Source organism: Myxocyprinus asiaticus, chromosome 26 (genome assembly GCF_019703515.2).
Source record: "Myxocyprinus asiaticus isolate MX2 ecotype Aquarium Trade chromosome 26, UBuf_Myxa_2, whole genome shotgun sequence".
Taxonomy (NCBI): domain Eukaryota; kingdom Metazoa; phylum Chordata; class Actinopteri; order Cypriniformes; family Catostomidae; genus Myxocyprinus; species Myxocyprinus asiaticus.
In genome coordinates, this window is record NC_059369.1 from 22,179,866 (window position 1) to 22,197,132 (window position 17,267).

Below are 17,267 nucleotides of genomic sequence, written 5' to 3' on the forward strand. Positions count from 1 at the left end.
AGATGTTACCACATAAAGCGCATTCTTGGGTTACCTGACAAAATTTTTACAGTGTACAACTACATCATCTTTGTGTGAAATCTTCAGTTTTTCCTTGTCTCACCAGATTGTGTCCTTCCTGCCTTCAGACACACTTTCCAGCTGTTCGTTGAAAAGGTAATCCACAGCAATGTTTGCGTTAGTGTCATGAGCAGATGAGTAATTAGTTATACATCTGGTTGGAATGCCGAGACAGCGGAGGACTGTGGAAAAGGCAGAGTATAGACCAAATATGAGACCCAAAAAATATTAAAGGGATGGTTCCCCCAAAAATAAAAAAAATATTTCATTAATTACATACCCTCATGTTGTTCCAAACATTATAAATTTGTTTCTTCTGTTGAAAACAAAAGGAGATATTAGGCAGAATGTTAGGGACTGATGGCCTCAGTCACCATTCACTTTCATTATATGCAAAAAGGCTGTCATTCTGCCTAACATCTCCTTTAGTGTTCCATGGAAGAAAGAAAGCCATATGGGGTTGGAACAACATACATGAGGGTGAGTAAAGGATGACACAATTTTCATTTTTGGGTGAACTATCCTTTAGCAGCCTCTGATTATCTGTGGAATGGTAGAATTGTTTATTGACAACTTTCATAAAGTTGCTGTCTTACCTGTGCAGGCCACCCCTGTAAATACCCAACACTGGCCATAGCGCACCTTCTGTCCCCCACCCTCACTCCAGTGCTTCAGGATGGGTACACTGCCAGTCCAATGTGTGGGTGCCACCCCATCACTGTACTCTCCGTCCCAGCGCCCAGATACCACTCCCCGATCATCATTAGCATTCACCTGTCAAAGATATAGTATATAAATTCAACTTGGTCAGTTACATTTGCATGAACTTACCTGTTGTTCAATACAGTGAAAAGACAATTATGTTTAAACAAACATGATTATAACAGGGGCAAAGAGAGAAAATAACCATCTTTTCTTTTCACATCTTACCATGGCTGTAACTGTCCTGCTAACATAAATTGGGCTTGCTCTGTTGGCGATGTCCATCTCTGAATATTTCATGGCTGTGGGTGAATTGTCCAGTACTTCAAAGCAAATATCCACCATATCTTTTTCAAACTGTTTAAAAAGAGAACACCATGGAAATTACAAGCACCTTCTGTTACCCCACCCTATCTGGTGAATCTAGATTGCTTTGACCTTCTCAGGCCTTCCATTTCTCTCTGGTTGAAGTGGGAACAAGCACTTGTTTGTGAGACTGACATTTGTGGCAGAAAATGTCCGACATCTACAGAGAGATGATTACTATGCAGACAAGCCCTCTGTAGCTCCTCTGCCACCAATCTGTCACAATTCACACGCTGCCTCATCTGGATTCCACCACCATGCAACACTGCCCATAAATCCTGACCTTATGTCAGTCATCTCAGGCCATGACACTTTCTCAGAGAGGGCACTGACCACAAGACTGTATAAACAGACAGATGGGGACAGTATAAATTTGGATCTCATGTGAATGCATGTGTTTGTTACCTGTCCAAAGTTCCAGGGCACGGTGGTGATGTCATCCCAAGAGCCCTGGTACAAGATTCCATTTTCATTTAAAATGTACTCCTGCAACAGTTCCTCACTAGGGAGGTACACTGCATCCTCTAAAGGAATTAAATATAATTGTGATTTATAAGGCCAAAATGATCACATGTGTTATATATTATGTATTGTCTCTGGAATATTTACATCTTCATCTGATAATATGACTTGCCATAACATAAAAATTGGACTACCATCTGATTTAAATAGAAGGTTTGAGGAAAAGCTAGAGCATAAAAAAATTCCAACTAAGTAATAATCCACACAAAAATTTAAATTCTGTCATTTACTCACCTTCATGTCATTCCAACGCCCTATGAATTTCTTTTTTCCATGTAACATGAAAGGTGGTGTTTCATGGAAGAAAGAAATTCATATGGGACTTACACTATCAAGCTCCAAAATTACAAAAAGGTCACCCACCATTAATGTATCGTAAAAGTGAACCATCCAACTTGTGCGCTATAAAAAATTTGGTAACACTTTACAATAAGGTTGTATTCTTTAACATTTTTAATACATAAGGTATCACAAAGGAGAGGTGGAGCTCTCCAATTCTTTTTTTTTTTTCCACACACATTTAAATTTGCACATCTCTCTCCACAGCCCCTCCCCGAAAGCCCTCCAAAAAGGCCAAATGGCAGCCCCATTTTTTATGAAAGGAATCTAAGTTGCCTAGCCTTCTACATGACATCTCCTCGAATGCTGCTACCCTGCCCATTTCTGTGCACCACTTTTGGAACGAGGGTGCTCCAGCCAACTTCCATCCCCTAAGAATGATCTGTCTACCTATCATAACACTGGCTCACTTTTTTTGCAGATTAACACTTTATTGATTCACACACTTGAACAGAAAAGCAAAACATATATTTATAGAATCAACTATAACCCCCATTATTCCCTGCCCACTCCCAGTCCCCAACCCCACCCTGACCCTCAACAATATCCCTGTGGTCACAACTTGAGTTACACACACACACACACACACACACACACAAAAGAATAATAATAAAAAAAGAATATATATATATATATATATATATATATATATATATATATAAATAATCACACACATTTAAAATTGCACATCTCTCACCACAGCCCCTCCCCGAGAGCCCTCCAAAAAGGCCAAATAGCAGCCCCATTTTGTATTAAAGGAATCTAAGTAGCCTAGCCTTCTACATGACATCTCCTCGAATGCTGCTACGCTGCCCATCTCTGTGCACCACTCTTGGAATGAGGGCGCTCCAGCCAACTTCCATCCCCTAAGAATGATCTGTCTACCTATCATAACACTGGCTAGGACCCACATTTTATGCATTTATCCCCTATATTAATGACTGCCCCATCGCCTAAAATACAGAGTCTGGGGCAAAATGAAATTTGAGTGCCCAATAAGTCACACATAAAACTCTGAACCCTCAACCAAAAGTCTTGGATCTTAACACACCACCAAAAAGCATGGGTTATGTTCCCATCTTCTGATTGGTATTGCCAGCAGGTGGGTGTGTCTTTAAGATCAAGCCTATACAATCTAGAGGGGGTCCAATAGAATCGATGTAAAATCTTAAATTGCATAAGGCGCACCCTTGCATCTCTAGATGTAGACTTGACATTTTTTAGAATCCTAGCCCACACTCCCTCCTCCAATACCAACACACTCCAATTATTATTATTTTTTTTTCCTTTTTCACCCAATTTGGAATGCCCAATTCCCAGTGCGCTTTTAAGTCCTCGTGGTGGCATAGTGATTTGCCTCAATCCGGGTGGTCTGAGACCATCAACCCACGCATCTTATCACGTGGCTTGTTGAGCGCGTTGCCACAGAGACATAGTGCGTGTGGAGGCTTCACGCCATCCACCGCGACATCCACGCTCAACTCACCATGCGCACCACCGAGAATGAACCACATTATAGCGACCACGAGGAGGTTATCCCATGTGACCCCATCTACCCGCCCTAGCAACCAGACCAATTTGGTTGCTTAGGAGACCTGGATGGAGTCACTCAGCACACCCTGGGATTGGAACTAGCGAACTCCAGAGGTGGTAGCCAGCATCTTTTACCACTGAGCTACCCAGGCCCCCTCCAATTCCAAGTTTAAATCTTTCTCCCATAACCTCTTGAGAGAAGTTGAAGCTCCGTCCTTCAGACACTGAATTAGCAGGGAGTAATACACAGATGCCTCATGGCCTTTTCCAAAAGCAGTAATCACCAATTCCAGAGTATCTGCCACTTTAGGGGGTGTATGCTACTCGCAAAAATAGTACAGAGCAGGTGGCGCAGCTGTAAATACCTAAAGAATTGAGACCTGGGAATCCCAAAATGTTGAACCATATTTTCAAAGGACCTCAACACCCCACTCTCATATAGGTCACCGGGCATATTAACCTCCGTCACAATCCACTCTGTTCAGCAGAAAGGGGACTTATTAATACATAATTTTGGGTTCAGCCATATGCTCGAACAACATTTAAATAACTGTCCGAATTAACCACTCTGGACACTTACCAAGTCCATACTGAGTGCAAATGTGAGATAACGGGGTGTAACTTAACTTCTCCGGTTAGTTTGATAGAAAGGCTTTGCAATGGCGAAATAGGGGCAAGAACTTCCTGTTCAATACAAAACCAGGGAGGGGCACACTCAGGTGGAAGCGACCAATGAGCCAAATGTCTGAGACCGAATGTATAATAATAAAACTAAATCTTGGGTAGGCCTAGCCCACCTTTGTCAATCGGCCTATGTAATTTATTGAAGTGTAATCTGGGATGTTTACCATTCCAAATGAAAGACTTTGCTATGCTATCAAATTGCTTGAAATAAGAGAGGGGGACATCTATAGGGAGAGACTGTAGCAGGTAGCTGAATTTTGGAATACAATTCATTTTAATAACATTAACCTTCCCAGTCATAGATAAATGTAATGACGCCCACCTGCTCACATCACTTGAAAACCTTTATAAAAGGGTCAAAATTAACTAACTAAATCACACAAATTTTCTGGGAATAAAATATCCAAATACTTAATGCCCTGTTTGGGCCACTGGAAGACGCCGGCTGAAAAGCTGTTAACGGGCATTACGCTGTCAGAGCCAAAGCTTTGGATTTAGACCAATTCACTCTGTATCATGAGAACTTAAGGAATTAATAATTCTGTGGAGGCAAGGCATAGATCTAGTAGGGTTGGAAACGAATAATAAAATATCATCTGCGTAAAGCAAAAGCTTATGCGCCACACCTTCCGCCACCACCCCTGGAAAATCATCCTTCTTTCTTATCGTGGCTGCTAATGGTTCCAGGGCAAGACAGAACAATAATGGGGAAAGAGGGCAACCCTGCCGGGTGCCCCTATCCAGAGTAAAATAATCTGAAATTAATCCATTTGTTTATACCGCCACTACCGGGTGTCTATAAAGTAACTTAAGCTGGATCAGGGAAATTGGATGGTAACTCTTACACTTGCTTGGATCTTTGTCCTTTTTAAGAATCAGACTGATCCGGGCTTGTGTCAAGGTTGGCGGAAGCTTTCCATTCTTTAATGATTCCATATAAACTTCTAGCAAAAGTGGAGCCAGTTCTGTAGCATAAGATCTAAAAAATTCAGCGGCAAAGCCATCTGGCCCTGGAAATTCCTTGCCAAGCTCCTCCAAGGTTCTCACAATTAAGATAATTTTTTTGCTCAGTCGTCAGTTTAGGAAGTTCTAATGGTTCCACAAAGTTTGTAATATCCTCATCAGTAGATGAAGACGTGGAACTATAGAGATCAAGATGGAATTCTTTAAAAGCATTATTAATATCTATGGCCGAGGTAAACATATCACCACCAGCAGATTTCACTGAGGGAATGGTAGAAAAAGACTCTCTCAGTTTTATATATCTAGCCAGAGGTTTCCCTGCCTTGTCCCCCAACTCAAAGTATGACTGTCTTGCTCTGAATAGCCAAAACTCCGCCTTCCGTGACAAAATAGTATTATATCTGTATTTCAATCGGGTCAATTCAAATCAAATCAAATCAAATCAAATCACTTTATTGGCCACTGAGGCCATTAGATGACATTCAGCACTTCAGCTCTGCCTCTGCACTTTTAATATTCCCTTCCAATTCCACGAGTTCTTGTGCTTTGGATTTTTTGGTGAACGATGCATACTGTATGATCTGGCCCCTAAGAACTGCCTTAAGTGCCTCCCAAGCCACACCCACAGAGGATATTGAGGACCAGTTGGTCTCCATATAGACACTGATTTCAGTCTTTAGAATTTGTTGGAATTCAGGAGTTTGCAAAAGGGATATATTAAAGTGCCAACTATATGATTTCTTTTTCTCTGTATGTGGCAACACCTCTAAACACACCAGGGCATGATCTGAGACTAAAATGTTTCCAATTGAGCAATCAACAACAGATGAAATGAGGGACTTAGATATATATATATATATATATAAAATCTATTCTAGAGTAAATCTTATGGACTGATGAAAAAATGTATAGTCCCTCTCAGATGGGCTCAAAAGTCTCCAAATATCTGTAAGACCAAGATTTTTTACACATCCTGTGAAGCATCAATGTTGCTCTAGGGGGCTTGCACACTTTTGCTTCACTATGATCAAGGACTGAGTCCATCAAAAGATTAAAGTCTCCTCCCAATATTATATCATGAGGAGTGCCAGCGGCTTGCAACATCCCTTCAAGATTTATAAAAAAGCCCTGATCATCAATGTTAGGTACATAAATATTATCCAAAATAAGACTTTGTCCCTGAATTTCAGCTAAAACAATAATGACTCTTCCTAATTTATCTTTACTTAGTTTGAGACATTTGAATTGTAGATGTTTACTTATCAGCATAATGACTCCCCTGCTCTTACTCGAGCCAGCACTATAATAAAAATGCCCACCCCATATCTTTCCAAAATTTTCAGCTTCCTGCGGAGAAAGGTGCATTTCTTGAAGAAACACTGTAACGAATTTCAGGTCAGGAGGGGAAGGAGGATGCAGGGAACTGGTTTCTTTCACTCACAGGTAAGGGTTTTAATGAATAAACTTCAGCGCTTACAGCTTCACAATAACACGTCAGCTTTACAATAATACATCAGCTTCACAATTACACATCAGCTTCACAATACGTCTCTGGACCCAGACTCTCTTGCCTCTTGCCGGTGGCGTGGTCCCTTATATACCACCCTCCCCAAGCTCACTGCAATTGAAAACAGGTGTTAATCATAATCTGGCTCAGGTGTATGCACCCTTACCGCTTTCTCTCTCTCTGGACGGATGCTCGACCACGCCCCCGCTGCCACAAACACTATATCATATTTCTTACGCTTAAGAAGAGAAATAACCTTCCTTCTTTTTATGGGGTGCCCAAACCCATTCACATTCCACGTGGAGAGAGACAATCCACTCATATTAACATGTGACATTTTGACATATAAGAAAAAATGTATTGTGTGTCAAAGACAAGATTATAAAGACACATTCCAACATTAGTGCAACAATCAAACCTGGAACATCCCCTAGAAAAAAAAAAAAAAAAAAAGACAAACATACGCGTTAACCCCGCACACGACAGCGGCAACTGGCATCCATCCCTCCAAACTCAAACAGTCCATGCACGCCTATGAGAGCTCCCGTGACAACCTTGCCTTCGGATTGCTCAAGTCCGGAGTTCTAGATCATAATTTCTTTTTTTCTAGTAAGACCTTTGATATTAGGGCAAAAATCATATTCTTGATAATAATGTTTGTATTGTTTTCCTGTAAATATATCTAAAAACCCTTAAAACAAGATTAATTAGATTTATCTTGTTTTAGAAGCAACACTGCATAAGATATTTAGGTTTTTCAGAGAATGTATTTTTAGCATGTGTATTTTGTCTTACTGTACTGGCCGAGTTTTTATAGTCAAAACAAGTGAAGAAAATCTACCAGTGCTGAAGAAGTAATCCAAAGTATTTAGAATACGTTACTGACCTTGAGTAATCTAACGGAATACATTACAAATTACATTTTACAGCATGTATTCTGTAATCTGTAGTGGAATACATTTCAAAAGTAACCCTCCCAACCCTGCATACAAAGTGGTAACGGACTGATAAATAGGACCTAAACCATGCTAATGCAAGTCCACTAATGCCAACATAATTCTCCAGCCTATTCAAGAGAATATCGTGATCTATCGCGTCGAAGGCGGCACTAAGATCGAAAAGCACTAGATGAGAAATGCAGTGCGATCAGATGATAAGAGCAAGTCATTTGTAACTTTGATAAGTGCAGTCTCTGTACTGTGATGGGGCCTAAATCCTGACTGAAATTGTTCATATATACCATTTCTACATAGTTTGGAGGGAACTACCTTTCCTAGTATTTTCGACATAAATGGTAGATTTGATATCGGTCTGTAATTAGCCAATTCTCCAGGATCAAGCTGTGGCTTCTTAATAAGCAGTTTGATAACTGCCTTTTTAAAGTTCCTTGGGACACGTCCTAAGGATAGCGAAGAGTTAATCATATTAAGAAGAGGTTCCTAATACCTCTTTTGAGAGCTTAGTTGGTATTGGATCTAACATTCATGTTGTGGCTTTTGATCTTTTGATCAGTTTTGTTAGCTCTTCATGAACTATGACAGTGAAGGTTTGAAGTTGCTCGTGAGGACAATTATGAGACACTGTTTTCTGAGGTGCTGTGACATTTGATTGCATAGTTCCAATTTTATTTCTGATTATTTCAATTTTATCAGTAAAGAAATTCATGAAGTTATTACTCTTGTGCTGCGACAGAATATCTGGTTCAGATTTTTGTGGTTATTTTCTATGAATTTGCTAAAATATGTTGACCTGGCAGCTTTTAGTGCCTGTCTGTAGCTACAGACACTATCCTTCCATGCACCATGAAATACCTCTAATTTTGTATTCTTCCACTTGCGCTCCATTTTCCTAGCTGCTGTCTTGAGAACATAAGTGTGATCATTGTACCATGGTGCAGGGCTTTTTTCTTTAATTTTCTTTAATTGAAGGGGGGGGCGACACTATCAAGAAGACTGTATTTATATTTTCTGTTATTACATCAAGTTCTTCTAGACTTTTTGCCTTACTGAGTATGTGAGACAATTCTGGAAGATTATTAGTGAAGCTATCTTTAGTGGTCGAAAGAATAGTTCTACCTGAATGATAGCGTGGTGTAGATTGAGTGACATTAGCTGATCGCAGCAAACAAGAGAAGAGGTAATGATCTGAGATGTCATCGCTCTGCGGTAGAATTTCTATAGTATCATCATCAACTCCATATGACAGAATTCAATCTTGATTATGGCGATGAGTTGGTCCTGTCACATTTTGTTTGACTCCAAGAGAGTTGAGAATTTCGATAAATGCTAATCCCAATGTGTCCTTTTCATTATCTATGTGAATGTTGAAGTCACCAACAATTAAATCTCTATTTACATTAACTACTTGATCCTACTACTACCTTCCCTGGAGGGATGGAGTCCGTCTCTCTTTATCAGGTCAGGTCTACCCCAAAAACTCTTCCAATTATCTATAAATCCTATGCTATTCTCCAGACACCACTCAAACATCCAGCCATTCAGTGACACTAATCTACTATAAACCTTGTCACCATGACGAGCAGGGAGGGGGCCAGAGCATATTACAGTGTCTGACATCGTTTTTGCAAGTTCACACACCTCTTTAACATTATCATTAGTGATCTCCAACTGGCGAAGCCAGACATCGTTAGTGTAGACATGCATAACAATTTTAGAAGATCTACGTTTAGCATTAGCCAGCAATTGTAAATTTGATCTGATGTCAGATGCTCGAGCCCCGGAAATGCATTTAACAAAAGGTGGCTAGAGTCTCTAATTCCATGTTCCTTACAACAGAATCACCAATTATTAGGGCTCTTTCAACATGATTCTCAGTGGGTGCATCACTGAGTGGGGAGAATCGATTGGAAATCCTAACAGGAACGGAAGAGTGGTGTCACTTTGCTAAGCAAGTATGCTGCAGAGAAGTCACCCAAATGCCCTGCTGCGGGGACGCTACAGCCAGAACCAAAGTGTATGTGTTACTCGCTGTACTACCCATATCAGAAACAGTATCTACCGGCTTCTCTTTCTCACTGACCTCCACTAGTGTTCGATTGTGTGTTTCTAACTCATTAACCTTCTCTGTCAGTCTGACTAATTCCTTAAATTTATCACATGTGAAACACACACTGCTGACAGAAAAAGCTATAGTAATATGGCATGCAATGCAAGAAGAAATAACATGAGCAGATGCCATGACCTACTGCAAGTGTTTGTTGTTGTTGCTATTGTTATGTTTGTTCTTGAGCGGCGAGGGTTTGAGACCTATGTGGTTTGATGTGGTTCCTGATCAGTAAATGTTTTGAGATTGATGCAATAATCAGTGTAAAACACAGTGGAGAAAACAAATGCACGCAGTCGAGACGCGAGATGTAGACAAGCAAAAAAAAAAAAAAAAAAGGAAAAAAAAAGAAAGAACAGGGGTGCGTGTGGTAAAACACACACAGTTGAAACAGTAGAAAATTAAAAAAAAAAAAAAACACGGCAAAATGGCAAATGATAAAATGATGAACATATAAGAATAAGAATAAGCAATGCTAAGCAGGCTAGCAAGCTACAAACACTCATGCAGCGTGCCAGCAGCAACAGGAAGAGGAAGACTAATTCATTCGTTCAGCAGGGGCTCAAAACATTCAAAACAACCTGGAGCTGAACATGCTTAAAACAGTAGAGATGATTGTGGACTTCAGGAGGAAAACCCCAACACTGACCCGCTCACCATTCTGAACAGTGCTGTGGCAGCAGTGGAGTCATTCAGGTTCCTGGGCTCTACCATCTCACAGGACCTGAAGTGGGAGACCCACATTGACTCCATTGTGAAAAAGGCCCAGAGGTTGTACTTCCTTTGCCAGTTGTGGAAGTTCAACCTGTCACAGGCACTGCTAATCCAGTTCTACTCAGCAGTTATTGAGTCTGTCCTCTGAACTTCAATAATTGTCTGGTTTGTTTCAGCTATGAAAGCTATGGACATCAGAAGACTACAAAAGACAGTTCGGACTGCTGATCAGATTATTGGTTTCCCCCTGCCCTCCCTTCAAGAACTGTACACTTCCAGAGTGAGGAAAAGAGCTGGAAAAATCACTCTGGACCCCACTCACCCTGCCCACTAACTTTTTGAACTGTTGCCTTCTGGCCGACGCTTCAGAGCACTGAGCACAAGAACCATCAGGCACAAGAACAGTTTTTTCCCTCAGGCTATCCATCTCATGAACAGTTAAAACTGCCACATTGAGCAATAATTATGTGCAATACACACCTCTTCTACCATTATATTCCCTTGCACTATCTGTATATTACAGATTTGTATTTGTACATATTAATATTTATTGTTAGTTCATGTTAACTAACATACTAAACTAATGTTAACAAATATAACCTTATTGCAATATGTTATCAAAAATCCTTTTGAAGCCATATAGGAACAGACCAATATTTAAGTCATTATGAACTTATAATCTTGCTCTCCACTAGATCTCAAAACTAACATGGCATCTTTAGGCGCTTTGCATCAGGTTTGATATCTATAACATCAAATGTCATTGGTTCTCGAGACCAAACCTCAATGAAGTCAAACCTGATGCGATGAGTCTAAATCACATTCATCATATGGAAGAGAACAGCCAGGATGGTTGTGAAAGAAATTCACCTTTTGTGTTTCACAGAAGAAAGAAAATGGGGCTTGGAACAACATGAAGATGAGTAAACAATGACAGTTGAACTTTTGTTTTTGGGTGAATTATTCCTTTAATTTGCTCCTCACCTTTGCACCAGGGATTGAAAAGCAGGTAGAAGGTCTGAGGCTTGGTTTGCGCCATGATCTGTCCATCAGCTGAGAGCAGAACCACAGCCATGTGGTACAGACCCACAGGAGCATCAGCAGGGCTGTGGAGGGTCAGCATCACCTCACCCTGAGCATTACGCTGACTGAACCACCATTTCTCATGGTCTTGCTCTGAATCTGACACCTTCAAAATCACTTCATTATTCTTACCTGTAACACACAAACATGAGGAAATGATTATTGTTTAAAGGAATAGTTCACACAAAAATTAAAATGTTCTCATAATTTACTCACCCTCATGCCATCCCAGATGTGTATGACTTTCTTTTTTTCTGCTGAATACAAACAAAGATTTTTAGAAGAATATCAGCTCTGCATGTCCATACAATGCAAGTGAATGGTGGCCAGAACTTTGAAACTCATAAAGCATATTAAGGCAGTATAAAAGTAATCCATATGACTCCAGTGGTTAAATCCATGTCTTCAGAAGTGATATGATAGGTGTGCATGAGAAACAGATCAATATTTAAGTCCTTTTTAACTATAAATCTCCACTTTCAGACAGCCCTCCTAAGCGCTCTTCTCTCCTAAGAGTTCTTATTCTTTTGTTTTTGGCAATTCGCATTCTTCGTGCATATTGCTACCTATAGGGCAGGGAGGAGAATTTACAGCTAAAAAGGTCTTACATATTGATCTGTTTCTCACCCACAGTTATCATATTGCTTCTGAAGATATAGATTCAACCACTGGAGTCTTATGGATTACTTTTATGATGCCTTTATGTGCTTTTTGAGCTTTGGACCCTGTTGACTTGCATTGTATGGACCTACAGAGCTGAAATTTTCTTCTAAAAATCTCTGTTTCTGTTCCACAGAAGAAAGAAAGTCATACACATCTGGTTGTACATTTTAGGTAAGCTATTTCTTTAATATTGTACAAAATCATTTTAATATCAGCTTTACAATAATTTTAATAATCTTTTCCCCTAAAACAACTCATAATTTGGTTTTAGACAGATATGTTCAGTGGGTCCCCCTCGTCACAGGGCCTGGAACATTATTCCCAGTTATCCCAGCTGAAAATAAAATAACTGGTCATCTAATTTGGGTCATAAAATAAGTGATGATCGTGCACTGCTTAATCTACAATGTAATATTCTCTCCATTACCCATGACTTCAGTCTGTAAGTTTACTCACCCAGGTGCAGGATCAGATTGAGCTGGTGGTCCGGAGGCTGCGGGATGTGTTCATTACACTGCAGCACCACAGAGAAGGGTTGACCTCTGCGCACCAGCAGACGCTCCATTTCCATCTCCTCTGTGTGATGAGCATGGTTATTCTCATAACACTGCAGATCTATTCCACTCAGTATTGCTGGACATATAAGAATGGAAAGCAATTTCTAAGAAACATTCTAAATATCCCTTTAGTATATTTAAAAAAAGTAACAAGTTGCCAGGTCTTGGGTTTAAATGCTGAGAAATCTTTGGCAGAAAAACTCTGATAAAGTGTTTTAATTTGAAATAGTACTGCTCGGACATCTATTGCTTTTCATATGGGTTTATTTTTATTCTTAAATTCATTTTTTTACCTTTTTTTTTTTTATGGAACTTTTAAACTTTACATGCAGTTTATTTCAGTGGCTAAATTGATCAAATTCATTTAAAATTAAATTACTGGGTGTATAAGTGACTGTCACGTCACGTCATTCTTATGTTTTCCCCAAGGACTCTTATTTTGAAAATATGTATCTTCCTCTTATGTCTGTCTTCCTGTTATTTGCCCTAATTGTATCCCAGGTGTTCCTCCTCTCCTTGTTATCTCAAGTGTGTGTGTGTGTATATATATATATATATATATATATATATATATATATCTCTCTCTCCTCTTGGTCCTTGTTTCAGTGTTGGTTCTTGTATGTATAGCACTGTAAGCCAGCATACTGCTGTTGAGTTTGTTTTGTATCTTCTGTTTATTTATTATTGAAAGTTCTGCCTTTGGATCCTCTCTTGTCTCATCCCTACACAAACCCTGACAGTGACATGGTTGCCTATGAACAAGTATGTTGCATGCCCAGCCTTGCAAACCAATTGGGAACAGACTTCACATTTCACACTTAGTGATAGTTCACCCAAAATGAAAATTATCACTTACTCACCCTCATGCCATCCAAGATGTGTATGACTTTCTTCTGCAGAACACAAATGAAGATTTTTAGAAGAACTCTGTTCTGTTGGTCCTCACAATGCAATTGAATGGTGACCAGAACTCTGATGGTCCAAAAATGACAAGGCAGCATAAAAGTAATCCATAGGAGTCCAGTGGTTAAATCCATATCTTCTGAACCAATATGATAGGTGTGGGTGAGAAACAGATCAACATTTAAGTCCTTTTTATGATCAATCTCCACCTTTGACCAGCCCCAACCAGTAGGTGGCTGAATGTGAAAGTCACTTCCACCAGTATGTGGAAGTGAAAGTGAAGATTTAGTTAAAAAAGGACTTAAATATTGATCTTTTCTCACCCACTCCTATCATATTGCTTCAGAAGACATGGATTTAACCACTGGAGTCTAATGGATTACTGTTATACTGCCTTTTGGACCTTCAGAGTTCTGGTCACCATTAACTTGCAATGTGAGGACCAGCAGAGCTGAAATATTCTTTTAAATACCTTTGTTTTGCAGAAGAAATTCATACACATCTGGGATAGCATGAGGGTGAGTAACTGATTCGCTTTACCTGTATGCATTTCTTCTGCAAGACACAAAAGATATTTTGAGAAATGTCTGTTTTTTCCCATACAATGACATTGACTTTCATTGTATGGATAAAAACATTATATTCAAAATATTATTTTTTGTGTTCCACGGAAGAGAAAGTTGTACAAGTTTGGAGGGTGCAATGGTGAGTAAATGACAATTTTTATTTTTGGTAAACTATCCCTTTATGAAGTGTCTCATGAAGAACACATTTGCCATCCCAATAAACAATGACGTCCATGTTTTGGATTGCTGTTTTAGTGAAATGTTTAGAAATCTTCTGTTCACTGATGTACTTGCATGCAATTTTGTGTGCATACTATATATCTCAGTAAACTGTGATGGAATAGTTGAAATGACCAAACTTTTACAGTATTAGAATTGTTTTTTCTTTAGGTTTTTTGTCTTAACATGCATAAGAGTTGGGACCAAACAGTATGACAAATTCTTAGGACGAATTAACTGTTAATGACATGTGAAGTTTCACATTGTGGTTGCAAGGGTGTAAATTCATGATTTGAAGAATTTTGAATTTACTGAAAGTGTTGTGAAACTGGAAATTTCCTCTGACAGTGTGACTAAAATGTGCAGTTTCACACGGGTGTATATCTTATATCTGCTTATTTCATACATTGCTACTTGCTGATATATTTACTTTTAATATTACTGCTACAACACTCTTTATCTCAGTCAAAGCTGAGGTTAGAAAGCTCAGACCTCACAAGGACGTTCGATATCGTACCAAACAAAATATCACAGTCTGCCAGAACCTGCTTCCATACATATACAAACAACGCAGGGTATTTATAACCCACTCACACCTACCTGCACAGCATGAAACAAACTATCTTTGTAATTTGGACCAGGGTATAAAAGACCACAGTAGTGGATTAGATCATCTATGATCTGCAGATGTTTGTGCACGTTTTTCATCAAACCTACAGTCAAGAGTACTAATGGAAAAGTATATTTCCAGCCCTCTTTGTGCCATTATTGACTACACAACTGCTTTAAGTAATATGTTTATGTATTTGTGAGTTGACATACACAGCTTGTTTACTGGATAGCATGTGCCATAACACAAATACTTAACCATCTAAACAACAACAAAAGAATACTAATCCGAATTTAGTAACATTATAGTAAACAAGATAATATTTTTAACGGTGTGTAAAGTGTTTAACAGATGGACAAAATAGCATATTGTATTGTTATTCTTAGTCATGTGACTATACTCAATTCTGAAGTAATTTACAAAGGATTGCACCTCAAACTTATTAACTGACAGTGATTACTTACCATTATGGTTGGCCATTAACTTTGTAAAATTCTGTTCTTGATTCTTGCTTTAAATTTCCGTAGTTGTGATGCTGTCCCACAGAACTGTCTTCGCTCTTTTCTTTTAAGGAGTCCTTTTTATAATGAAAATGAGTCCACGCCCTTGACACCCTATGCCATCTCTACTGTTTACTTCCCCTTTTTATATCTCTTTCAAGCTTTTGGTATTAGAGACTCACACATCCTCTGTGACCTTCATTACCTCTGTATAACATCACACACACATACAAGAACCTCAAGCAGCCAGAGGTCTGTGTGCATACAGACTGATCTAAGAGTGTATATGTACAAACAGAAAGAGAGAGACAGCTCAAGTTCTGCCTTTGTCAATATTTCCCCTGTGGAAAGAGAATCAAGGGTTGAGAATTTACTACAACTTGTGTAATTTCTTTTGCTGGAACGGTTGCCTCTTTTCCGTAAGGGCCTGGGTCTCACACACAGGGGCTTTTGTTAAACAGAAGTTTTGATGGCTAGCAGATAATATCTCTGCAGTATTCCATAAATCCACTCCATCCCTATTTCTCTGACTCCTAGTCTGATACTTTCAATTTTTAATTTGTAAGTCTCTGATTTTAGCAATGGGAGAAAAGACAATTCAAATGAATGCTTCAGTATGTTTAAGGCAATGTGAGTCAAACCTCAAATGTTGGATTTATACACCTTTTCCTGGCATAAACAAGTGTAAGCAACACATTTCACTTCAGTTACATTTTTTCCAAGGTCCACAGAATGGAGGCAGATGAGATGCATTCAAAGGCTCCTTATTATAAATGGGCATTGTATTGATGTACTAACTCGAAGAACAAATCAAAAGTATTGAATTGATTAGTGGTTCCTCCCCAAACTTCCTCTGTAAAACTCTGAAGAAATCATTCTATCAGGCCAAATAATGTTTAGTATTGAGTAAAATAGCATGCAGGATACACTGATTTAACTTGCATTATAAGGTGTAAAGTGTTTTGGGGGTTTGAAAGTTTAAGTCAGGGGTCTAAGGACCAGTGGGTGAGAACTGAGAGAAACCATTAAAACTTCTGATGTAATTATGTGAGAAATTTCCCTGTTGTTTGTGGAGTTAATTAAATTCCATTAAGCTCCCTCACTGATGTTATGACTTACAGTAGATCATTAGAATTCTCTTTCCTAAAATAAAAGTCATGTGTCTGCTGTATTGTCTGAAGTGGAACTAGAAAAGAACAATGACCTTTGCAGCCACTAACTCGTCTGTGGATTCTCACCATGCTGTTACATTATTACTGTGGTGTTTAACCAACAGAAGAATCTCTATCTTGCTGATATGGTGGGAAGCGACACCCTTTCACACCTACACATGGACAAAAACATAATTGTGTGTTACACTAAACTGATGAATGCTGGAACAGTCAGGTTTGAAGAAAAATGGATTCTCCACCCAAACCACCTCATTCATATGAACAAGAATGCGACAAAATGAAGAGCATATTTGCTCAGTTTCACCCTGCTCTCTCTTTGGCTCTCTTGCAGGGATTTACGGTTTATCCAAAGGGAGAAAACGTGTATCGGAATGGTTTGAAGGGGACTGTCCTGTTTGGGGGTCCTTGGCATCAAAAAGTTTGAAAACCCCTTCTGTAGGTGACATGGCCTGATATGAGAATTCTATATAAAAAATTATTGAAATATGTTTGTCTAATATGAGGTCCACCAGCTTATTTTCAAACGTTGTGTTTGATTTGA

At 39.1% G+C, this 17,267-nt stretch overlaps 1 protein-coding gene across 3 annotated transcripts in view; it reads right to left on the bottom strand.

Annotated features, from left to right (window-relative positions):
* LOC127417410 (protein-glutamine gamma-glutamyltransferase 2-like) overlaps window positions 1-15,674 on the bottom strand; it is a 35,057-nt gene extending 19,383 nt beyond the window's left edge. For all 3 annotated transcript variants that reach the window (XM_051657445.1, XM_051657444.1, XM_051657446.1), the window contains exons 1-7: window positions 15,519-15,674; window positions 12,656-12,832; window positions 11,438-11,668; window positions 1,534-1,652; window positions 991-1,119; window positions 657-834; window positions 104-242 (exon numbers count right to left, since the gene is read on the bottom strand). In XM_051657445.1, the coding sequence (XP_051513405.1) occupies window positions 104-242; window positions 657-834; window positions 991-1,119; window positions 1,534-1,652; window positions 11,438-11,668; window positions 12,656-12,832; window positions 15,519-15,534 (989 nt within the window). In that variant the 5' untranslated portion in view covers window positions 15,535-15,674. The remainder of the gene's footprint in view (window positions 1-103; window positions 243-656; window positions 835-990; window positions 1,120-1,533; window positions 1,653-11,437; window positions 11,669-12,655; window positions 12,833-15,518) is intronic.
* Window positions 15,675-17,267: the final 1,593 nt, after the last annotated feature.